Raw genomic sequence first — 16,068 nt, 5'->3', positions numbered from 1 at the left:
GTAAGAGTTTAACCAAGACCAAAAAATAAATTGTTTCTGAAATATGCCTTTTAAAGAAATTCTAGTTACGACGGGGCAAAATTCAAGGCATACTCCCTGAATGCGTCATTTACTAAACGAGAATATTAATATCCAGCACACAAAGTTATTAGGGGCTCAAATTAGATGACATATAATAAAGCATTGTTGGGTAAACTGCTAAACAAATCTTCCTTATGAATTATAACTTTTCTCTAAAGTAACTCATGAAAGGCAATGGCCTTAGGAGAAAGATTCCACTTAAATGACTGTAATATTTGAAAAGTGGAAGACTACCCCCTCCCACAAACACCCTACAAACATGTACACACACTATGTACTACACAGACACGCGCACAGGCCCTGACATGTATGCATTTGTTTGGGGGAAAATAATAAAGCTGACTGTAGAACTGTTAAACATTTTTATTGTGTAGACTTGTAACCTTTACAGGCCATGCAGGATAAAAAAAAGTGTAAAATATATCAGTAAGCATATAAAATTTCAGCTATCTTTTGGGCCAGTATTTGATTTGCACAGGAAACTAAGCATATATGTAGAACAGACATGTCTTGGGATACACAGTTTACAGGTTGAGTCACAAAGCCATTTCCCAAGTGATCTTCCTCACATAAAGATAAACATATCTTTACACTTAAAAAGTATGCAGTGTAGTACATTTTCAGTATGTACACAGATTAAAGGTAAAACTATGTCCATGCCAGTGTCTGTTTTAAATGCAAAGCATCAAAGTCGGTAACAAGTTGGTAAGTAAAGTGTCAGGAAAACTGGAAGAGGCAAAAAAAAAAAAACAAACACAAAAAAACCCCACAAAAAAACAACCAATAAACAAAAAACTATCAAGCAAAGTTCCAACAAGTGTATGGAACTAAAAATGAAAGCATACCTGAAGGTTAAACATAAATTCCCCAAAGGCAGAATCGTAATATGAGCAGGAGGAAGAAAAAGCTTTCGGGTGTACCAGGCCGCTTTCGGCATGACTCAGCTTTACAGGTAACATTCCTCAGTTTGAGTTTAGAAGAATTTGAATTTATTCCAGCAAAACGATCCCGATCTTTTATTACTGCCTCCTCCCCCACCTTCTCTCTGAGCAGAGTGATGCTTGGATTAGGTCCAAAGCTCCTGGCAGGTAGAGGGGCCATGTGTCACAGCATAACAGGCGGTTGCCAGTGCTTTACTTTGAAGGGGTCACATGTGCAACAACTCTGACCGGCTCACACAATGGCCTCCATTTTATGAGCCTTTCCCCGGAGGCCCACTGATCAGCTGAAAAGGGAACACAATGTTCGGCCACTAAAACACCCGGTGATGGATTAGTTTGGAGTCAGGAAAGTGTGATTATTCTTGGAAATAAATGAAGCTGAATAGACATGCTGACCTCATTCAGCTGAAGAGGCAGGAAAGCTGGCTTCCACACCTGCCAGTCCAGAGAGGACTCGGCCCCATTTGTCCTCCCTAATTCATCTCATTGGGCTGAGATGGACCATACTTGATATGAATAAAGATGGTGTGTGATCAAGTGCAGAGAGGAACTTCATCCGACTCTGTTCTCAGAGTCAGAAACAAGTGTGGAGAACTAGGTAATGGATTTTCTAATTTTGGTCTCCAGAGAGGTTGCTGACTTAATGAAAACTGACCAGCGAGACCCCATTTGAGAAGGAAAATATGATGAACAGGAAGGCACTTAAGTCTCATTATCTATGTAACAAATATTCAGGAACAGAGAGTATCACATTTTAAGTAGGGTAAGGCAGTCAGACTGTGTGAATGCAGAGTAGATTTTCTAATTTGATAAATATCACTAGATCCCATTGGATCATTAAAATGAGTGACAGCAATCCACTAACACTTCAGATGGTAAGGGAAGAATTTGTTTAAAACCAGCCACATACCTGTACAACAAATGGCCATAGCTCGGAATTCTTCCCTTACCATAAAATGATCAAGATTTTAGAATAGGCAGTTGAGGTCACCGGTTCTTCATATTTCTCTCATTCATATCTCAGGCAATAAAACAATGACCCCACATGCAAATAAAAATGAAAGGAAAACATTTTAAATGGGTTTAAAAATTTAGACCAAAAAAAAAAAAAAAGATGAAATAGCTCAGAAGAGACACCTAATAGTTATGAAAACTAAGAGAGTGATTTCTTTGTTATGAACCAAGAAAATTCACTCATGTATTGTTGCCGTACTAGCAACTTAAAACTTGATATTGGCACCAAGAACATTCAAAGGAAAAAAAAAAGAATCAGGTATACTTCTATCCTTGAAATGTCATTTATATTTCTTTCTGTACACTTATGCGGACATTGCTGAATATTTTGCCAGTAGCCTCAAACAGTGGGTCAAAGAGGGTGTGGATGCAGATGGAATAGATACGGCTGAAGCACTGAATCTCAATCAGGAAACTCTTAATGTATGGTACAACTACCCAGATGTGCACGAAAGAAACAATGGCGAAGTAAATTCCCCAGAGAAGTGCCAGTGGGATGCCCACAAGGGCCGACAGCAAGCGGTAAAACCAGTATTTCGTCACAGTGAAGGTGGTGAAGCTGGCCTTCCAGATGCCATCGAAACTGTGTATTCCTTCTGGTTCGGCAATCACATCTTCAAAATCAATCTAAAAGGAAGAAGTGACAGAATGTGAAGTTGAAATGGGAGAAAAGAGAAAAACCTCACTACTGAGTATCCGTAAGTATAGATTAGCTTTTATGTACAGCGTGAGATGCTTGGCAGCACCCAGTCGTAGCAGCAGCAGCAGCACTCCGAACTTCTTAGAAAAACAGATACTTGGGTCCCACTCAGATCTTATTGCATCTCTGGGGGTGGAATCCAGGAGGATTTTTAACATGTTCTCCAGATGTTTCTATACCAGGTGAAAGGTTGAGAACCACTGCTGTAGGGAAAACCAAATGGAGATTATACAATTCCTGCCTTCAAGTAAAACCTAGCAACATGGATAAGTATGCAGGGCACTCAATAAATGATACTATTTAAGTTAGCCTTATTCTGAGACAACTATACACTAAATATTAAGGGGTAGTTAGTTAATTGATTATTAACTTTTTTGAACACTCCACTATTAGAATTTCTTTGATAAATGAAATCATTGTGAACAGTGAGGGCCCAAGAAATCTTCATGGGGTGGTGGGTCCTGAGCTGGGCTTGGAAAATGGGGTATGATTTGGAGAGGAAGGAAGCAGGGGCCTTGGAAATGGTGTGAGCAAGAACGCAGGAATGAGGAAGGATAATACAGTGAGTGTCACAAGCAGATAGACCTGTGTGCCCACGGCTGGGAAGGCATGTTGAGGCCAGATTCAATACTTTTTTACTTACAGTGTGAGATGGGAAGTCGATTGAAGATGTTGAGGTGGGAGAATGTAGCCTGCAGCCACAACCAGTGGTCATTTATCAAGATTGATTTGATAGCAGTGTGGAGGCTGGGCAAAAGGGAAAAGAGACTCAAGGCAGAGAGATTGTTGCTGTGTCCCAAGTTTGAGATGGTAGGCCCCAAACTGGAATAGTGGCCATGGAGAAAAGAAAAAAGAAAGAAAATAATGAATTTTAGGAATGTAAAAGGAAGAATGCTCAGGACCTGGTTACCTCAAGGTTGGGATAGAGAAAAGCCTAAAGTGAGCTCTGAACTTTCAATTTGCCTTCTAGGGAGAACAGAGGTGACATTCACATCAAGAAGAAAGCGAGAAAGGAAGGCTGGTAAAAATGTTAAGAGGGAGCATCATTTTTTAACTATATGTACTTTATTTGGCAGATAAGGGAACAGTAAAGTTTAAGGACAGATGCAAATATCAGTGGTCCACACCAGATGGATCCTGAGGTAGTCCTTTTGGTGGCCACTGGGTAGTAATCAAATGAGTCTGCAGTCACATGGCACTTAACCATTACTGAGTGCTACTCCATTGTTTCCACGTGATCTGGTGTTTCAAACCAATGTGGAAAGGTGGGTTGTCCTATCACAAAGGTGGGGACAGAAAGCAAATGTGGCCCCTTTCCCAATAGCATTCTCTCCCACAGCACATGTTCACATAAGCAGTGAATTCTCAAGAGCTTTTATCCCTCTGGAAGGATTTATATAAACAACTGAAGCATTGGGGAAAAATTACTCCCCAAAGTGTGAGACGGAGCCAGCTCAATGTTTGGTGTTGGCAGATGTATGAAGGAATATAAAGTAGGTCCCCAAACAAGTTGATTACCGCTAGCAGCAATATAGCCAAGCTCAGGATTAGGCGATTCCACGGTGCCTCTCCATGCCAAGGAGCCACCTTGAAGTCAGCACTTCTGAAAGAAGTGTATGATGCTTACTAATAGTTAAAGTATGTTTTCTACAACATCCTGTTCCTTGATCTATTGTCCAATGTCCTAATGAGGTAATATGTAAAAATGGTATGTCCACAATTATGTAAATGAACTTATAGATTATCATTCTAATTTTTTCTTTGCTCATTTAGATCTAAATTCAGCAGTAAGCATTAACTTGTGTGTTTTAAAAGGTTGTACAAAATATGTGGCAAGTCAGATCAATCCTTCAATGAAGTTTGTGCAAATTTACTTGTCTACTACAGGGTTTTGTTCTAACACAACATTTTCCCCAAGCTATTAAAAATAAAGGCCTGGCCTGGCTAGCATGGCTCAGTGGTTGAGCACTGACCTATGAACCAGGAGGTCACTGTTAGATTCCCAGTCAGGGCACATGCCCGGGTTGTGGGCTCAGTCCCCAGTGTGGGGCATGCAGGAGGCAGCCGATCAATGATTCTCTTTCATCACTGATGTTCCTATCTCTCTCTCCTTCTCCCTTCTTCTCTGAAATCAAGAAAAAATATATTTAAAAATAAAATATTATTTAAAAAAATAAAAATAAAGGTCTGCAGTTTTCATTCATGGAACTGCAAGATACCAAAAGAACTTTATTTTTAAAAGATAACCTTGTTTTGTAAGAGGATTTGGTGACATCAAAATTAATACATTAGAGCAGGCATTCTTAATTTGGGTCAAAGGATGGGCAACGGTGGTCCACGAATGCTCTGAAATGGGTATATGTGTTTTGAGGGTACAATGTACAAGAGTACAATACATTTGTTTGAAAATAACGAGTTTATTACCAATGGAGTTTGGGAAGGACTTTACTGAAGCAGAGGATTCCTTGCTCTTTATAGAACAGACTTGAAGTACATCTTCCTTGAGATTCTTTTACAAGGGAAGAGAAGTTACTAATATTTGCTGACTGGCTGTTATGATCAGACACTATTCTCATTTAACACACAGAAACTTGGTAATATATCATTTTCATTTTATAGAAAAACTATTGGCCCAGTGCACAAAATTCATGCATGGGGGGGGGGTCCCTCAGTCCAGTCTGCACCCTCTCCAATCAGGGACCCCTTGGGGGATGACCGACCACTGGTTTAGGTCCAATCCCACAGAGATCGGACATCCCTCTTGCAATCTGGGACCGCTGGCTCCTATCCGCTCACCTGCCTGCCTGCCTGACTGCCCCCAACTACCCTCCCCTGCCAGCTTGATCACCCCTAACAGCCTCTGCCTCAGCCCCCACCACCATGGCTTTGTCCGGAAGGAAGTCGGATGTCCAGAAGATGGCTGGTCGACCTGGTCTAATTAGCATATTACCCTTTTAGTAGCATAGATTATATAGGATAGGATTGTTTAATTGTGGGGGGGGGGGGAGACTTTTTCATCAGGAGAAGATGCTCTTGGCAAACAAAAGTACATAATCCGTATATCGGGACTGATAGCCAGCCATATGCACTATACTGCCAAACCAGTCATTAAAAAATTGAACTGCTTTCTTACACCTTACACCAAACAGCTGTTGCCCTTAAAACCCCTCCTCAGCCCCACCTTAAGTTCTGCCTTCGCAGTTCACCCAGATGAGGCTCTGATTGGTCAGTTTCTATGCCAGTCAGCATAAAAAGCTTTGCCTCCTAGGCAGCCATTGACTCCTTGAACTTCACCCAGATTTGGTTCTGATTGGTCAGTTTCTATGCCAGTTAGCATCAAAAGCTCCACCTCCTAGGCAGCCATTAGCTCCTCACACTCACCCAGATTTGGTTCTGATTGGTCGGTTTCTATGCCAGTCAGCATCAAAAGCTCCAACTCCCAGGCAACCATTGGCTCCTCACACTTTACCCAGATTTGGTTTTGATTGGTCGGTTTCTATGCCAGTCAGCATCTCTGGGCCTATCAAAGGCCTAATCAGAGATGCGGGGCTGATCAGCAGCCCCAGCGGAGGCCCAAGAGAAAGAGAGGCGTGGCTGCTGGCCAGGCTTGGAGCGAAAGAGAGAGGCAAGTGCTGATCAACAGCTGCCACGGAGGCTATGGATCAGACCCTGCTTCTCTCTCCAGGCCTCTCTTTGGGCCTGATCTGAAGCCCCCTTGGCAGTCAGTGCTGGGTCACCATGGCAATCCAGCACTGAATTCCGGTCAGTCCAGCCTTCAGTCATTTTGGATGTTATGGACCCTGGGTTTTTATATATTAGGATGGGAGGTTCAAAATGTTAAATTGTGCTGGTAAATAAGAGGTGGATTTGAGTGTTGAATCTGGTCTGAAAAAAAAAAAATTCTTTCTTTAATACCACATTGCTTTAAAAAATACTTTTAAAAGTTTCTTTAAGGCAATTATAGTATTTCACAATTAAAAGGCACATTAACAAAAAATTTGCTGAATTTAACCCTCCTGGTAACTTAGAATTCTGCAGCAGGGCATTTGAGGACAGCATCATGACAAGGTCATATACATCATATACACAATTGATTATTAGTGAAGGTCTACAAGCATATGCCTGTGCATAAGAGTTCTTGATAATAACTCTGTTTTCCTACGCATAAATATAAATGCTGTTTTCAACGAACATAATGGAAACTCATAAGCTTTTAGTTGCTTAGAAAATTTCAGGGTGGCTGTTTTTCCAGTGCTTTCCAGAAACTGCCAGTGAGCATGATTTATCATCAAATATCCAAGTGAATTTAGAGCAGGTCTCCAGGGGTAGACAGCAACGTGACAGAAATAACATGTTATTATAAACTAGAGGCCCAGTGCACAAAATTCGTGCACGGGGTGGGGAGTGTCCCTCAGCCCAACCTGCACCCTCTCCAATCTGGGACCCCTTGAGGGATGTCCGATTGCCCGTTTAGGCCCGATTCCAGGCATCCCTCTCACAATCCAGGACTGCTGGCTCCCAACTGCTCACCTGCCTGCCTTCCTGATTGCCCCTAACCGCTTCTGCCTGCCAGCCTGATCACCCCCTAACCACTCCCCTGCCAGCCTGATTGATGTCTAACTGTTCCCCTGTCAGCCTGTTTGCCCCCAACTTCCCTCCTCTGCTGGCCTGGTCACCCCTAACTGCCCTCCCCTGCAGGCTTGATCGCCCCCAACTGCCCTCCCTTGCAGGCCTGGTCCCTCCCAACTGCCCTCCCCTGCTGGCCTGATCGCCCACAACTGCCCTCCCTTGCAGGCCTGCTCCCTCCCAACTGCCATCCCCTGCTGGCCATCTTGTGGTGGCCATCTTGTGTCTACATAGGGGCAGGATCTTTGACCACATGGGGGCAGCCATCTTGTGTGTTGGAGTGATGGTCAATCTGCATATTACTCTTTTATTAGATAGGATAGAGGCCTGGTGCACGGGTGGGGGCCAGCTGGTTTGCCCTGAAGGGTGTCCTGGATCAGGCTGAGGGTTCCCTTGGGACATGGGGTGGCGTGGGCGAGGGGTCTGTGGTGGTTTGCAGGCCGGCCATGCCCCCCGGTGACCCAAGCAGAGGCCCTGGTATCTGGGATTTATTTATCTTCTACAATTGAAACTTTGTAGCCTGGAGTGGAGCCAAGCCTTCTGCTCCCTCCGTGGCGGCAGCCATTTCTGTTGGGATTTATTTATCTTCTATAATTGAAACTTTGTAGCCTTAAGTGGAGGCCTGGGCCAGCCAGGGTGTGCGGAAACTTGGCTTCCTCCATAGTCGGGGGCAACCCTAGCCTCCCTCCTGCTCTCTCCATGGCCGCAGCCATCTTTGTTGGGTTAATTTGCATACTCGCTTCCTGATTGGCTAGTGGGCGTGGCTTTTGGGTGTAGCAGAGTGATGGTTAATTTGCATATTACTCTTTTATTAGATAGGATGTATTCAGTTAGTTGTTGCTTTAGTCTTAAAGGTGGCTTAAGAGAACGTGAACCGCCAATTAGAAAGAACAGCTGAGAAAAAGAAAGCAAGGCCAGTGAAGGAAACACAGTGGAGCCAGAAATAAAGTTTAGCTTCTCTCTACTTCCATTTCTGCAACAGAAACAGTAATTGGTTTTTGTGAGGAGTACATGAGATTATCTATATAAAGTGCTTAGCATGGGGTTAGAGCATTGCTATATAGTAAATGCTCAATATATAGTAACATTAAAAAATTCCTCTGGGTGACTAAGATAGTCTGGGTGACAATTGTAATAAGAGAAACGACCAGCTGCAAAGTATATAGTGGCTATGAATTCAAACCCCACCAGTGGCTCAGAAGAATTAACTTGCAATTGTAATCATCTTTACCACAATCCTCTGAAATGAATGCCATTATTCCCATTATACAGGTGACAACAGAGTGGGAGGTTAAGAAATTACTCAAGATCACACAAGCCTGATCTCTTTTACTTATGCATTCATGAGGTGACAAGCCCTTATGATAGACTTATTTGCTTAATTTTCACCCAGATAGACATACTTCCTAAAACATTCACATTTTGATTATTAAAGGAATTAGCCTTGTTGACATTTCCATTTTAAGTCAGGACATCTGATAAGTAGAATGTTTTCCATTCTTGGGACTGGTTGTATTTTCATGGCCCTGCACAGTGTGTTCTCACCATCCTGGGCACCCAGCCAAGGACTCTCACTCTAATTAGCAGGTAAGGAAACTGAGGCACAGAACAATTAAAATGGGCCTGACATTCTCAAGGTCCCAAGTGAATCAGTGGAAAAGCTGAAATTAGAGTTCTAACTTCCTGACTCCCATGCCTAGGTCCTGGCCTGCTCCACACAATTTCCCCAGGAACTTATATCTCTCTCCCACATCCCTTCTCCACCTACCCCATTCATATCTCCAAGTCTCATGTAAGTCTCTCATTGCTTTCTAAGAGACACTGACGTGAAAGCTATCTTTGTGTGAAGTTAGGAGAAATGTCCCTTTCACAACATGAATAGGGACGTTTCCATACATTTATTCAAGGTGAATAAAACAGGAGGGAATTATAAAATATCTTCATTGTATCTTTTGACATATGTTGATAATGCACTGAACCCAACAAAGTTCTGCTAGTGATCAGTCATTCCAGGTAAAGGCAGTTCAGCATTCCACAGCAATCTGAATATAGTGGCTTCAACAGATTCATAAATACTTAAAGCTGAAGGGATCCTTAAAGAAACAGAGTCTCATTTGAGATATAAACATTGATGGCCAAAGCTGTCAGATGACTGGATCAAGGATACCTTCCCATGTAAAGGCAGACCCAGGATTGGAATTCAGGCTTAGGAACGGTCCTGGGGTCTTCCACTCCTGCCTCGGCTACCATCACTCATCTTCCATCAGCCTGGCTGCTACCTTCCATAGTCAATGCAAAAGGCAGCAAGGCTTGCTTGCCTCTCAACTTGGACACCATCTTGGTCACAAGGGGTCCTGCCGGTCTGTTGTTGAATGAATGGTAGTGTCTCTCTCTCTCTGACAGTCCCCAGGGTGCTCATGGCTCCCATGCAGCATTGGTGTGGCTTATTCCTCATCACAAAACTACCAATCTGGAGTTCTATTTACTCAGGGACTCGCTCCTCTTATACGTTACAGGAGGGCAGGTCTTTGCTGGACCTGAACTTAACCTGTTTACTTAGATTTGGAGCAGAACAGGAATTAGAGATTTGCTTTTTAAAAACAAAAACACACACTCACAAAAAAACCCAAACAAACAAAAACACAGAAGTGCATTGCCATTTAGTTTCTTAGAATGGGATCACTCAGATGAGGTTGAGCTACTGGTCCAAGAACTGATTTTCTGTCCTGAAGTCTATGGAACAAGTTGTCCTTCTGGCAAGAATCATTATGTAGCTCAAGATCAAAGGCATAAATGTGGCTTTAGTGATGTCTGTGTCTTAATAGATGCTTTATAAGGAGTCAACAGTTTATATTACTAGATTTTTATAAATGACATTAAATACCTTTGTGCAACATTGACTTATGATATTACAATTTCAGAAACATAAGTTAACAAAAATCTAGCAGCAGATGTCAGGAAAAGCAATCTTTCTTGTTGTGTTTTGATAATACTGGGCTAATAGAGTAAATCTCATCTTGTTAAATGTATCTGATGGCGATATTTAAAAAATATTTTATATTTTAATATTAAAAAAACATGGGGTCATTTTTTTATCTAAAAAATCTAGACACTTTATTTCTAAATGAGGAATTTTTTAAGAAGGAAACTTTAAGTACATCTAGAATCTCATAGGCAATGATACTTGCAAATTCTGTTTCTATGGGAAGATACCTTTTTAGACTCTCAGTGGAAATTGTGATTGTATTGCATATATGGAACATATAAATAACAACACACAAGATGTTTACCGAAGACTTGGGGGTTGTCTGTCCAACATCCACAGTTCTACTTCTTTGCCCAGAATCTTCATTATCCAAATAACAGCAATAATTCTCTGATCTCCCAGATAAGTCATAGTTGGTTTAGATTGCTGTAGTCAAGTTAGTCTCCCTTGTGAGTGATTGATTTATGGTAGGCACACGACCTAGTTCTGGCCAATGAGATCTAAGTGGATATCTGTTGGATGGGATTTCAAACAAAGCTTTATCTTCCTTACAAAAAGAGATGGAAACATATTGTGTGGACCTTTGCTTCTTTAATCCTGCTTAGAATATGACATAGAGCCTTAATGTACAGAAGTCATCTTGTGACTTCATGGTGACATGCCTGATTAAAAGGCCAAGAGAATAAAAGATGCTACCTTTGCCATTATCAAGATGTAAAAACAATGCCAGTACCTGTTCATCTCTAGATTTTTCCTTGTGTGAAATACATGTATGCTTAGCTTTAAGCCATAGCTATTCGGATTCTTAGGTACCTAGAGCAGAAAGCATTCCCGCGTGGCACAGTAGCACTCTTTCCCACTGGTTGGCACAGAAAGTGCACATGCCATTTAGAAACCTGAGTTCAATGTCGAATCCCAATGAATCTCTTCCACACTACTAGACCAGTGATTTTCAACCTTTTTCATCTGATGGCACACATAAACTGATTACTAAAATTCTGTGGCACACCAAAAATATATTTTTTGCCAATCTGAAAAAAAAAATTAGGTATAATTTTGACTCATTCACACCAGATGGCTATTGTTGCATTGATTGTTGCCCTTTTTTAAATTTTGACAATCTAAGGGAAAACAGGTCCGTGTCCCTGACTAAATAGTCAGGTATTGCATGTTTTAAAAATTCTCGGGGTACACCGGTTGAAAGTCTACTATACTAGACTTTCTTCCAGAATATGCTGCCTGACCTGTATGAAAAAATACAGGTCCTTTACATTAACTTTTAGTTTTAGCAAAAAATAAAGAGGATGCCAAACTCACTATGAAAGAAACAAATGAATGTATTCTGTAACAGCGTCTAAGATAGCTCCCAATGGTTTCCCCCACCTCCACTTCCCGGTATTCATGACCTGTGTAATGCGCCTCCTTTGAGTGTGGGCTGGTGGGGTGTCACTTCCAAAGTCAGGTTTTAAAGACTATGCACCCATCTTGCTTCCTCCTTGCTCTCTAGGGAGCTTGCTCTGCTAGAAGCCGGCTGCCCCGTGGCGATAGTGCTATGGGGAGGTCTGTGTGGGAGGGACGGAGGAAGGGCTCTGGCCACCAACCAAGGGTTGAGAAGCTGAGACCCTCAGTCCAACAGCCTCTCCCCGTTGGCCCTGGGCTGTCTCCAGCCCGACGCCTGGATTGCAGCCTGTGAGAGGCCCTGAGCCAGACCACTCAGTCACGTCCACCTGGGTTCCTGGCGCACTGTCAGATGATAAATGTTTGTTTTTCAAGTCATTCCATTTTAGGGTAATTTGTTATGCAGCTATAGAAAACTAATACAATTAGCAGAGCAACCACTTTTATTCTTAGAATCATTTCTTGTTTTCTATGTTCTCGCTCTTTTCTACTAGTGGATTCGATTTTCATGCACTCTAGTGCAAGGCCATTTGAAAATGTATACAGTGAATGTGCCTAAATACCCAGGAATGTGGTTCTGGGGCAAAGTCTAGAAATATATGAGGAGGAAATACAGCATTTTCACTTTCTACCATCCACGTCAAACAGAATATTAAAAAATTCTTAGGCCATTGGTAGTGCAATTAGTTCATATACCTGAAGTGGCTTGGTTGTATCCTGAGATATGCACTGAAGACTAAGAGCCAGCTCCTTCTAGAAAATCCATCATGAATATGGACTTCTGACTGTAATACACTGGCACAGGGCCCTTGGTTCCCAGCGGCTCTCAGCAGGCACAGTGTGGCAAAGGATCAACCGTGGGCGTGAGTGGGTGGTGCCTGTCAAAATGCAGATGCTTAAGCCCCATTTCAGATTCTCGGGGGAAGGGGGGAGGGGGAACCTATATTTTTAACAAAATCTCTCCTTTTTTCACGCAAAAGTCGAAAGTATGCCAAGCTCTTTTTCATTTAGTGACAACTCCTTTATTTTGGGTCTATACTGCTCCCTCCTCTATGCCTTGAAGCAGGTTTGCTTCCTGCTTCTTTCTGGGAGCTCCTCGTGTACTGGATGGCATCTGGAAGTTGGTGAATAATGAATGGACATTCTCTTTGAAAAGCTTTCCCTAATTTAAGCCTATAAAGATGTATTATTGGAAAAGGATGAATGACTACTATTTATTATGAAAAACACACAAACTGGCAATAGAAATCCTGGTTCATTTTCATATAAAAAATATGCATGTTTAAAAAAAATCAAATACGCACTTCTAAAATCCCAAGGTATATATGTACCAAACCCAGTCATACAGAAGGAGGGATTCGACATTTCAAACCCCCCTCACTGTTCCCACGCATATTTCCAACATGTGGAGCAGCCTTTGAAGTCCATGGAATAAATGTGTGTATGGGGGTGTACTAGCACAATTAAGTGTTTCCAGAACACAGAAACTTTGCTCTAATGCCCATGTGTTTTGTCGCGGGCAAGGGCAAATGCCCATGTGTTTACTGGGCCAAACTGGCACCACTAGGGAAAAGGCTGCAGTGTGCTCACAGCCCTGGTTGGAAACAGGCAGCCTGAATTGTGTTGTTAATGCCTGCGTTGCTTGGATTCCCAGAGGATCCACAGGCAGCCTTAGCAAACATGGAAACCTGGGTGGCAGCACTGGCATGGTCCTGGGCTGCCTGGAAATGGCAGGTACTAGGCAATGGCCTTGCACAAGAGCGCAGGAATCTCGCTTGAGGAGAAAGGAAGAGGGCTGGGTTTCAAGCAGGAGAGGGTGAAATGTCGGTATTTGTTTCCCTCTGTGAGCAAGAGCAGAGGGTTGGGTGCAGGAGGAGTGGTGCCTGGGGATCTCCAGTCCCTGCCTGGGCCTCCAGCTGGAAGCATTGAGTCTCGCCCTTTGGACTGACCTCCCTCTTGTTGCTTTCCAGACATAACAGAGGCTTTAGAATGAAGCCTAATAAATGATGGTTTACATTTATGGTGCCCACTCATCTGCTTCTCTTCACACACTTGAGAAGTTCTAGGTTAATTTCATAATAAGAATGAAAAATAGTCTTTTATTTTCCCACTAAGGAAAGATTCACTTAACTAATAAATGGCTGGACCAAACCAGAACTTAGGGCAAGTCTGTGCACTTGTACCCATCTTGGTATCCGCCGCGATACCTAGTAGTGCTATACACTACTACTTAGCAAATAAATATTTCTTCAATATGTATAATATTTTAAAAGAGCTGTGTGTCTACTATAAAGACATCATACATAACATTACACTAATCAACATATTGCCTCTTAGGAATTTTTTGCCCGGTATCTTGTTTACTTTAATAATTAATTTTTTTGGCATCCCATTTTATTCAAAATGATCTTATTTACCAGAGCTCTACAAAACCATGACCATTCTGACCAAAATTAAGTGGAGAGTTGGTTATCATTTAGGTGACTTGGAAAGCTCACAAAAGAGGGGGAAGTTCCAATCGGAAGTCTTCACCTTAGGGAAAGATTATTTAGAAAACATTGAGGAAAACATATTTTTGCTTGCTTGGGTTTTGTCCCAATGATCTGAATAACTACAGTTGTGTAGACCTGGCCCCAAAGTAGGGGGCCCACTGGAGTATAATGGGGAGGGGCCTCCAAGAGGAAGCTGGAGTGGAGGTAGAGGAGCAGCTGGGCTCATCCCTACAAGGCATCAGCAGAGCGCCCCGATGGGGAAGGAAGAGGCTGAGGAGCATAAACTTGTTCTTTGGTGCCTCTATTCTCCACTTTTCTCACGTTTGTGTGTGTGTGTGCCTGTGTGCCCCAGTTCAGGAAAGAAGGCTTACAAGTAATTTGTACTTCAGAATGCATTTAGGTGACTCTTTTCTTTCCTGGCAGGGATGCAGGCAGATGTGCAGAGAAAGGCAGAGCATCATTGCCAGTTGTCCTTTTGTGTCAGTAATGAATTTCAGGCATCTGTGGGGCAGACTCTTTCAGAGGCCTTCGACTCGCAACCCTTTATATTATAGGCCCTAGATGCCTTCTCGAGTTCACATCACATCTTGTATGGGAGGACTTGGAACGTGTTATTTCCTCCATTTTACAGACTAGCAGACTGAGGCTCAGAGAGGCTGTAGTCAGTGACGGGATCAAACAGGACTTAGGGCTCTTAGTTCCTCATTTAGTTCTCCTGCCATCACACCACCCTTTTTAACGCCACACCTCATTCTGTTTCACAACCCTGCACATTCAAGCCTCACGCAGGGGTTTCTGAATCTGCATGCTCTCCCTTGCCTGCACCAAGCTTCCCATCCAAATCAATAGAAAGTGCCTTCCCTGTCTCAGTAAATGACCATTTCTACCAGGAAAGGGTGTACGATCCAAGCAAGAGGATGCAGCTTGCCTTCTTCTACTGCCAAACCTCCCTGTTCATTATTATTCTCCCTTCCAGCAATGGCGCTCCTCTCTGACCAGGACTCCTGGTTCATTTCACTGACCAGAGTCCCCATTGCCTTCTCATCTCTCCCTGGTTTTTCCAGGTTTATCATAATACTAGAGGCCCGGTGCATGAAAATTCATGCACTGGAGGGGGGTTTCCTCAACCTGGCCTGCCCCCTCTCACAGTCCAGGAGCCCTCAGGGTGGAAGGTGACCCAGCGATCAGGGGAAGGCGATGCCCCATCACATCTCTGCTGCTGCCACTGCCAGCAGCGCAAGCCTCGGCCATCCCTGGTTACCTGAGCCTCAGGCAGCCCTGGGCAGCTGGGGGGCTGAGGGGACTGGGGGACTCCAGAGGCAGGCACATGGAGTACAGCCTTGCCATGCACCTGCCACCCCAGCTGGGCTGAGGGGACTGGGTGCTGCCATCTTGTGGCTGTGGGTGCCACCATCTTTGAGGGTGTGGCAGTCAATTAGCATATCCCCTCCTTATTGGCTGTGGGCGCTGCCATCTTTGTGACAGCGTGAGGGTCAATTAGCATATTCCCTCTTTATTAGATAGGATTGTACCCTTTCTTTATTCCTTTCCTTTAGAGCCAGTGCTTCTGGAACATTCATATACTCAAGAATTTTCTGAAGAATATTTGTTAAAATGAAGATTCCTGGGGTTCTGTAATGTGTTCTAAAGGAAGAGTCCAGTTATCTATACCTTCTCCCCCTCTCTCCCCTTTTGATTCAGGTGGTCTGGGGAGGACACTTTGAGAAACAAAAAGTTGCCTCAGCCTTTATTCTCTGCTAGATATAGAGATCTGATGGACATCATACTAGGTTTGTTACTGTGTTGCTTCCTACTTTTTAAAAAAAGGTG

General features: G+C 43.1%; 1 protein-coding gene across 3 annotated transcripts in view; it reads right to left on the bottom strand.

Annotated features, from left to right (window-relative positions):
• Positions 1-425: 425 nt before the first annotated feature.
• CAV1 (caveolin 1) overlaps positions 426-16,068 on the bottom strand; it is a 39,576-nt gene continuing 23,933 nt past the window's right edge. For 2 of the 3 annotated variants that reach the window (XM_080666452.1, XM_080666451.1), the window contains exon 3: positions 426-2,663. In XM_080666452.1, coding sequence (XP_080522578.1) covers positions 2,322-2,663 — 342 coding nt within the window. In that variant the 3' untranslated portion in view covers positions 426-2,321. The remainder of the gene's footprint in view (positions 2,664-16,068) is intronic. The other variant, XM_080666450.1, reaches the window with a different exon arrangement.

Source organism: Plecotus auritus (genome assembly GCF_963455305.1).
Source record: "Plecotus auritus genome assembly, chromosome: 4".
NCBI lineage: Eukaryota > Metazoa > Chordata > Mammalia > Chiroptera > Vespertilionidae > Plecotus > Plecotus auritus.
Note: the sequence above shows the minus strand (reverse complement) of the source record. Positions and strands in the feature narration are given on the sequence as shown.